A 9,720-nucleotide genomic window follows, 5' to 3' on the forward strand; every position below is an offset into this window, starting at 1 on the left:
AAAAAAAAACTCATTCTGTACGTATCAATTGTAGTTCTTAAATACAATTCTAACTCTATCCTATGTAATAGTGTACCCCCTCCATTTCAAAATATTAGTACATGTTTTGAGTTTTTCACACTTATTAGTAAAACACATTAAATTTTAGTATTAAATGTATATTTTTTGTGATCATATTTTTTATAACTTTCAATCAATCAAAATTTAATATATACAATTAATTTTTTGAAATTTAATATTTATCATTATTACCTATTGATAAAATTGCATTGAAAAAGTAAAATATATATTTTTGAAACATTTTTTTTCTAAAACGAAGGGATTAATAACGAAGGGAACATTGAAAGGTTACCAATATATATTTCATATCCAAAACATTAAAATATACATCCCACAAACATTAATCACGATTCATGACTAATGAGTACGTATCTTATGTTTTGGCACCAAACATGGGTCTGCAACTCACTCACACATCAATTTACGAGGATTGAATAAAAGTGAAAGTAAGTACAAAATAAAGAACCATTTATTAGTTACCAATTCGTCCAGCCTCCATTGTCTTTCTCCACCATTTCCTGAAACCATCTTCTCTATTATATCTCCTTCTCTCCTCAATGTATAGTAATAACCAATATTGCATCTCCGGCGACGAAGACTCCGTAGTCCTCCGCCTTGGACCTCCTGGTCAACAATACCCTAACCATCACAAACCCACCAGCACTAAACCTTCTTCGAATCATGAAAGCTATCATGATCTCCCTTTAACAAACCCTAATGAAGTCACCGTAGCTCTTCATATCGGACCTCCGGTTTCCGAAAAAGATACCAGCGGGGACACCCACGAGGGTTTGACGGCGAGGCAGGGACAGTATTGGATTCCTTCTCTTTCTCAGATCCTTGTTGGTCCCACTCAGTTCTCTTGTTCTGTCTGTAACAAAACTTTCAACCGCTTCAATAACATGCAGGTTTGAATATCATTATATACTATTCATACTACAAAACTTATGTAATTATCATTACGGGAAATTTTCTTGATCTGACTCCCATTTATATCCCTAGTTCCTTTTAGTTCCACGTTTATTACTATCTAAATAAATAATCTGTTATGTGTTGCTAGCTGATTTAAAATCGTTATAAAAAGCATTCTAAAAATAAATAAATTATCAACTTTTTTGTTGAACAACTTCGAATCTATACCTCTCTGCCTTTCAAGGATATCAGCTAGACAAAATTTTATCTCATATTATCTTCATAAATACTAGTTATGTTAAGTTGTTAACCATATATGTGTATATAATTATCATGTTTTCCTAGATATTTCTATAATCGTCAAGATGATTTATAATCGACGAAGTAAATGTTCATGATAGATGAACTTGACGTGAAACATGAAATAACCAAATTACTATTTTATTTAAGTTACATCTTTCGTTTTTTCTTTCTGAAGATGCATATGTGGGGTCATGGTTCGCAATACCGAAAGGGTCCAGAGTCTCTGAGAGGGACGAAATCATCATCTTCGATACTAAGGCTGCCATGCTACTGTTGCGCAGAAGGTTGTAAAAATAACATAGACCATCCAAGAGCAAAGCCTCTCAAAGACTTTAGAACGCTCCAAACGCATTACAAGCGAAAGCACGGAGCGAAACCTTTTCGCTGCCGCAAAAAGTGCGAGAAGACGTTTGCGGTGAGAGGCGATTGGAGAACGCACGAGAAGAACTGTGGGAAGGTGTGGTTTTGCGTTTGCGGATCGGATTTTAAGCATAAGAGGTCTCTCAAAGATCACGTTAGGGCTTTTGGCGATGGTCATGCGGCTCACACTGTAGGTGATCGTGTTGTATCACTTGGAGATGGAGAAGAAGAAGATGATGATGACGATTATATGGAGGACGAAGATGAACGAGGCGATGATGATGAAGAAGAAGAAAATGGTAATGGAGAAAGTGGTCGTGGAGAGAAGAACTGTGGGATTAGATATGAACAATTTCGCCGTTATGGTCAAATCTCTAATGATAATTACTAATTAAGTGGCCAATTTAATTATGATCGATGGGTTTTATGTAGGGCTTATTTTAAGTTAGGAGTGGTAGTATATTATATACCTCTTCATTACGTTAGCGAACTTAAAAGTACCTTTTTATTATGAGTTCCCGAAATATCTGTGGCGTTGGATTATAAGTGCTTCTAACCTTGTCAATGTTGTCATAGCTCCATCAGACAGTTAATCTGTCTTCTTAGCTCAGAAGTTTTCCTACGTACCTTAAAAAAGCAATGGGTTAGATACATTAATTAGTACTCGGGTTGATTCAACCTAGCAAGAAACTTATCTCTTGAAAACATTTGCGATAACATATATACATAAAGGTTTTTTTTTTCATTGCTATACAGTATAATGTGTACATGCTAAGCAATCTATGGACATAAAAGCTGGTATTTACGAGCAATCCCCAATACGCATATGTCCTTAGTGTTGTCCTAAGTTAGAATTCCGATTGTAGTAGTTAACGTTCGGTAAACGGATAGATCAAGCATATTCTTGGACTACAAAATGATGATTTATATAAATGACATCTACAACGTAAATTAAAATGAAAATATGCTGTAGTGAAAATAAAAGAGCGCACCTCTGTGATAAATAATGGAGGTAAGATATAATGGTAATTACATCGTCGAAAGTGGCAGTTCGAATTATCCAAACACAGAAACTGTCTGTTGTCACTTTATGTAGTGATGTCTAACGTTACACACATTTGTCTATGTTACATTTGGAGAGAGAAATTTCACGACTCTTAAGGTTACTTCAGTTTCTCTGTCACTCTCCCTCCCTCTATCATTTTCTTTATTTTATCTAATCATTTCTCTATAGCATCATGCTATATGTGATTTTTGTCAAAAGAAAATAAATACAAGTGATTATTTTTACAACACACTGTTATAACAGAAAAACTACGTAAGCTGGTTAAACTGTCAGACTACTTGTCATAAATAACTTGATTCGAATATAAATAAAATGTTGTGTAGAACTTTTGGTTTCAAACTTTGAGTAAACTGATCCTACAAGGTACGGAGTATTAAATGTTGTTTTGGAAATTATAAACTGATAGTAGATACTCCATCTATTTCATTTTAATTTTCGTTTTAGATTTATGCACACATATTAATAAAACATATAATTTTATATATTTTCAAGATAAAAACATAATTACCTATACACCTAACCATATTTTGACCAATAGAAAAATAGACAGAAAAATCTTATTAATAAATTTTGCATTGAAATTCGAAAACGATACTTATTTTGAAACAAAACTTTTTCTCTAGAACGACAACTAATCTGAAACGGAAGGAATACTATTTTTTAAAAAGAAATCTGATAAATATTCTCTCCGTTTCTTGGTCACTTTGATATTTTTTACAAAGATTAAAAAATTGTATAATAGACTAATATATATATATATTTATATATAATTAATTACATGAAAATGATTTAAATAAGAATCTATTTGATTTTAAAAAAATAAAAAATAGATTTAATGTACAAAATTACATTAGAAATATAAAATAAAATTAATGTTGAAATAAAATAAAAATTTTAAAATAATGTTTATTATAAAACAGAGGAAGTATTGAAAGAGTACATGATATTCCATCTAATATAATTCCATAGAAGTGTACAATAAATACAATTTATATTTTTTAAAAGTTAGTACATAGGAAAAAAGGAAAATACTAATATCTCGTCTATCAAAATATTATTTATTGGAAATATATTATTCATTTTGTTGTGGGGAACTAATTTTCTTGTGAAATAAATTGGTGTATCAGTATATAAGTTACGTTATAATTCTTCAAAATATTATTTTTATGAGTTTGAGGCTCTGAGCTCGAAATGGCCACGCCCCTAACAAGCCAAACTTTCCATACATGGAAGTTTTACATTAAGGTTGGCTCAAAAATCTAAACCCGAAAAACTCAAAACTAAAATTAATTAAATATCTGATTGGATTAAAATTTTGATATCTAAATAATTGTTCCAAATTCGGTTCGAACTAAAATATTTCAGTTATCCAAATCATTTTTATATACTTGAATATATTAGTTATTTTTAGATTTAATATCCAAAATATTTAAAATGTACAAGATATTTTAAAATTGTCTAAAATACTTTAAAATATATTAAAATAGTCAAAAATAAATATCTAAAATAGTTAAAAATACTAAAAATATTAAAAATACTTTAAATATCTATTGATTCTCGAACCAAATATTCAAGCCATACCAATTTTTATGTTAAGTTTAAGAATTTTGGCTTACATTATTTAAATTTATATTTTAAAAAATAATTTTTATCTTGAAATTTTGAGAATTTAAATGTTTTATGAACTTTAAAAATTTCAAATAATTTAAATGGATTATTCAACCTGGACCGAACCTGTAAAGATTTAAATTGAACCCGAAGCGAAATTCCTAAATATTTAAATGAGGCTAAAATCTTTGAAAATTTGAAACTCGAATATAACTAAAATGAATGGGTGCCCATCCTCTTTTACATGGTAACTAGATTATGACCCGCGCTTTGGAAGCGCGGAATATTTTACGATGAAATTTTTTATTAATAACTTAACAAATATTTTGGTAACTTTTAAAGAGCGTATTTAAAATATTTTTGCATTTAAATCAGTGTTTCTAAATTCAACCCGATTGTGATTATACCGGTTAATCTGGAGATCTGACAATTCAATTTAGGTTTTTAAAATATTCATATTAACAAAAATCACTAAAATTCGAGACTTACCGATTGAATTGATGGATGGCCAATATGTAATCTCGTTTGATTTAAATTGTAATAGTTTCATAATTTGTAATCTTATAATCCAAATTTTAAAGTTCATTATTTTGTAATTTATGAAATTATGATGTTTTTACAAAATTTTAAAGAGAAAATGATAGATATAAAATATTAAGATTAATTATTGTATTGTTTGGAAACATTGATAGTAGTATAAAATATATTGTTTGTAAACATTGATAGTAGTAAAAAATAAGTATATTGTTTGGAAACATGGATAGTAGTATAAAGAAAAGAACATTAGTGATTTAATGTAGGTTTAACTATAAAGAATAAATGTGTATTTAATTCAAAAACTTACAAAATAAATGTTAGGTCCAACATAATGTTTCTGTTTTAATAAGATAGATACCACGATAAAAATCTACAAAATATAATAGTCTTGGTCACATAACGAGAAGCGGCTCTATAATACCCATTTTAAGCTCAATATGAAACCTTCTAACTAAAAGCCCAACAATTAAGCGCATTATGCTATAAATTGTTATAGCAGTGTTAAAATAATGGATATATACATAGGCCCAATATGGTCTCATAGCTAAATGGACATTAGGTGTATGAGAAAGAGTTCTAAAATGCCAATAAAACATAGGCCCCTTAAGTAAATAAGATCCAAAGAGATCAACTGAGACGGTTAACAGTAACATTTTGAACTGTGCCACCGGGCTGAGCGGTCGCCTTCACATCCTGTGACGGCTCAACATGTTTTCCGGTGAGCTTTATCAGCTTCCCAAAAGTGAGGTCAGGACCGGCTGTGTGCGTGGCCATGTTACACGTTTTTGTGGTTCCAATAACTTTGATAGTCGGTTTTGCAAAACCTTTATGGATTTATTATTATTCAGTAATCGTATATAAAAAACAAATGAACACCATGACATGTAAGAGTTTAAATGGCTAACTAGTTGTGAAAGTTTGTCCCTCGACTATATGCACATGCTCATTGTTTCCCTGCAGATTGATTGAAAAATGAACACCATGACATGTAAGAGTTTAAATTGCTAACTAGTTGTGAAAGTTTGTCCCTCGACCATATATGCACATGCTCATCGTTTCCCTGCAAATTCATCAAAAAAAAGCAATCAAATGATAACTTTTTTTGGGTTTCCAATTTAAAATCAATTGATAATAGTGCTAATAACCATTAATTTCACACAATCCATCATACATCTATGAAATTGATCGGACAATTGTCTGAACCAGATTAATGAGTCAGGACGTTGGTCTAAATTTTTTTGCGCTGTCAACTTAAAATCAATTGACAATAAGTGAAATAACCAAAATCTCTTATATATTACTCAAATTTCATATATATTTTTAACGTAGGATCTTCTCTCTAACACCAAAGACAAATATACAATCAAGCTGGAATCATAGCCTTTTATATGTATTATGTATATTACTTTTCTTTTTCGGTAAAATATGTATATTACATTCGATTACTTTATCTTATATATGCCTCAAAGGACAAATTAGGGTGATCATTACCAAACGTTAATTGGCGAACATGTATATTCTACCATCTGACCGGTGAATCGTACAAAAATGAATATATATAGTTTGATATCAAACTATAAGAATGAATTAGTATTGCGTTTAAAAAAAAAGTGTTTCAGAAAAAGAAGAAGAATGAATTAGTATTAGATTATGTTGTTGCTTGGGACTTATCGTCTTGTAATTTTAACCTATTCCCCTGATGTATTATTACTCGAATTCAACTTTATATATATGTGGATGTGTTCTCGAATTGTGTGGGCATCAGTTAATTGTTTGATACAAAATTTATTCTATACTCGAATAATGTTGCCGTTCATGAACTGAAGAAAACCCATATAGATGAAACATTCCTAAGATCAAATACATATCTACGTACTAATACGCACATTCCATACCATTAACAAACAAACAAACTCAGTTCATTCCCTAAATCATTTTGTAAGAAACATTATTCAACAAAAATTGAAATGTGAGTCGTTTTGATCATTCAATTTTCGTTCAAAAATCATTTATAAATTGTTTATCTCTTTTGCTATGTGAATCGGAGTACGATATATCATAATTATATGTATTCAGAATCAGCACAGTGGTCATGTCGCAGCTATGAAAAAATAATTCGTTGGAAACTTATGTTCTAATAACGCTTCAAAACTTGGCTTATATCAATAAGACAGCATTTTCTAAATTACTACTCGACTCATTGCTAGAACATCGGTTATATTATTAGTCATGGAATCTTTCGTATGAACGTCACTAATTAACATAAGCAGTTGATACAAGACAACATTTTCTAATTTACTACTCGACTCATTGCTAGAACATCGGTTATATTATTAGTCATGGTATCTTTCGTATGAACGTCACCAATTAACATAAGCAGTAGTAGCTATTGCATACATATGTGTTCTACATACACATGAAATAGAAAGAAACGAAGCGAGATAAGGTAGTTAAAAACATTCTCATGTTAGTAAAACTCTCGAGAGATCTAAATAACCCTTTATTCTATATAATATAATATACAGTTCATCATTACAAGAAAAAGAACTCACGAACCTTTGGTAATAAGTAGAAACTGATGCAACTGAAAAAGAGATCGAAAGTGGAATTAAAGAAAAAAACTATTGAAACAAAATGAAAGAGGAGTTGTTACGAGGCGTGAAAGATGCGTTGTTTCTTGCTACACACCAACGATAACATCTCAGTATCGTTCACTCTCTTGTTCCCTACGACGTCGTTTCTTGAACTCTCCGGTGAAATATTGACTCCGAATAGTCTCAAAACCCGACCCGTTTCTACATCCGGTCCGGATCTCGACTTCCACCCAATATATAGCTGTTGATCTTGACCGTCGGATCTGCTGAAACTAACCACATCACCAGCACGTAGATTCTTCTCCTTAACGAACCGGCTCCAACCTTTGGTCAACACATAGCTTTGGCTACTGTTCCAATACGAGTAACGGAACCTCCACACTTTCCCCGTCACGTCCTCGAAGTTCAGCAGCACTCCTTTAACGGAAACGTTGCTCGGCGGTAACGGAAAGTGTTTCTCCGCGTGGTGTTTCGGTATAACAAGACGGTTTAGCTTCCCAACGTCGCTTGGCGTTACCGCTTTCTCAAAGAGAGCCTCCGCTGATCTGAACTCCGTCGTGGAAACACCGTCGCCGTTAACCGACGACGTCAACGTCCTACCCGTGTTTCCGTTACCGTTTCTTCGCCGTTTACTCTGCTCGAGCTCCTCGCTATACGTATGCTTCCTCAGCATATCGACGATCTCGGCTTTCGAATGAGAATTCAAGAATTCGACCTCTCCCTCGTCGAGCCTCGCCTCTTTGAAGTTCGTGACGGCGTCTCGTCCTCGGAACCGGTAAACCGCCACGTCGTAAGAACGCGCCGCCTCGTCTTCCTCGTTGAAAGTACCGAGCCACACGCGCTGGTGCTTCTCGTAAATCTGAGCTCCCCACCGTCCGTTAGGCTGAGGAACCACGCCTTTGTACTTGGACGACGGAAGCTTCCTCGACTCCGCCTCAGCTCCGTTCTCCGAATCTAGCACCACGCTAGATCCGCTTCCCATCCTGTGCAGATTCACCGACGACTTTACCGACGTCACCGCCGGAGTTATCGCCGGGGTTTCGCATATGGAACCTGTACTCGTTGTACTCTCGTCTACGCTACTCACTTCCATTGACTTCTTGAAATTTTTTGTTCTGTTTCTTGAAACTTTCTTATGGAAAAAATGGAGAGACAAGAAAATGTATTTTTGAGAGATAGTCTGATGTTGTGTTTGTAGTGTGTGTATGTATGTGTGTGTGCATATATAGAAAGAAGGAGAGAGAGTGAAGGGAGGGAAATAAGAAACAGCAAGTGTCACATATGATATTATTTTATTGTCACTTTTTATTTGGGTAACACATAAAAATAATATCTGTAGAATGCGTGTTTCAGGGGAGTAATTATAATATATGGGCAGGTGTATGGGAAGTAACATGGGTTGTGTGTATGGGTCAACTTAACACACAATGACCCCAAAGGCAGCTTCGTGGGAGCATATTGAAATAGCTAATACTACAAATATACTATGATGATTCGCATTTACTTTGGTTACTATATTAGGTCAATGCATGGCTCATTGCGCTGTTAAAATATTATACGTTGTTTTAGCTAGTTGAATGACAAAATAAATATTATGAGTATATGAACAAATTTAGAAATGAATATGTTGTGGGCTGTGTGCATGGGAAAGTGGGTCCGACGTGTGGACCAGGATTAGATAAAGGGTCCACGTGAAAAATTGACATCCTTTTACCAAAGTTCATCCCCCCTGAGTTTTGATGCTTCTTTATAAATAATAAAGATAATAATATAAAGAAAAAAACAATAACCAAAATAGTATTGGATTTGATTATCGTGTTGAGATTTTGTTGCTGCTAATGTAGTCTCTTTTTCAAAAATTTCATACTCCAAATCTGATCTTTATTCTTCAATCTTCAATGATGTTTTCTTTTATTATTACAAATAGTTGCCTAGTTAATGACATAAGTATGGCAAAGGTATATATATGTGCATCTTTATTCATGACTTGTGATCTATTTTACATTTGTAGACGTTTCATTCTTCTTCTTTCTTTCTTCGGTCTTATCCTACGTTTCTTTTTATAGAAAAACGTATATTGCTATCATGACGACCATCCGTGTATGCACTCAAAAATCCAAAATCAGAAAATATACTTTATTTTGTTCTCTATATTTTGTTTTTAGTTAACCAATCTCATTGATCAGAAAAAAAAACTAACCCATCTCATAACATTGTATGGAAGACGATTTTTATTGGAAATTATTATCGATAATATACGACCGACAACATCAGAAATAT

The 9,720-nt window shown here is 32.8% G+C and overlaps 2 protein-coding genes across 2 annotated transcripts; one reads left to right on the forward strand and one right to left on the reverse strand.

Annotated features, from left to right (window-relative positions):
• Positions 1-568: 568 nt before the first annotated feature.
• On the forward strand, positions 569-2,150 carry LOC108859073 (zinc finger protein WIP6). The gene is made up of 2 exons (XM_018632924.2): positions 569-968; positions 1,451-2,150. The coding sequence occupies exons 1-2, from the start codon at positions 618-620 to the stop codon at positions 2,024-2,026; spliced, it is 927 nt and encodes a 308-aa protein (XP_018488426.2). The 5' UTR covers positions 569-617; the 3' UTR covers positions 2,027-2,150.
• A 5,181-nt stretch (positions 2,151-7,331) lies between these two features.
• Positions 7,332-8,659, reverse strand: LOC108814490 (AP2/ERF and B3 domain-containing transcription factor RAV1). Its single transcript, XM_018587080.2, has one exon. The coding sequence runs from the start codon at positions 8,531-8,533 to the stop codon at positions 7,496-7,498; it is 1,038 nt and encodes a 345-aa protein (XP_018442582.2). The 5' UTR covers positions 8,534-8,659; the 3' UTR covers positions 7,332-7,495.
• Between the last annotated feature and the right edge of the window lie 1,061 nt (positions 8,660-9,720).

This window comes from Raphanus sativus, chromosome 1 (assembly GCF_000801105.2).
Source record: "Raphanus sativus cultivar WK10039 chromosome 1, ASM80110v3, whole genome shotgun sequence".
NCBI classification, from domain to species: domain Eukaryota; kingdom Viridiplantae; phylum Streptophyta; class Magnoliopsida; order Brassicales; family Brassicaceae; genus Raphanus; species Raphanus sativus.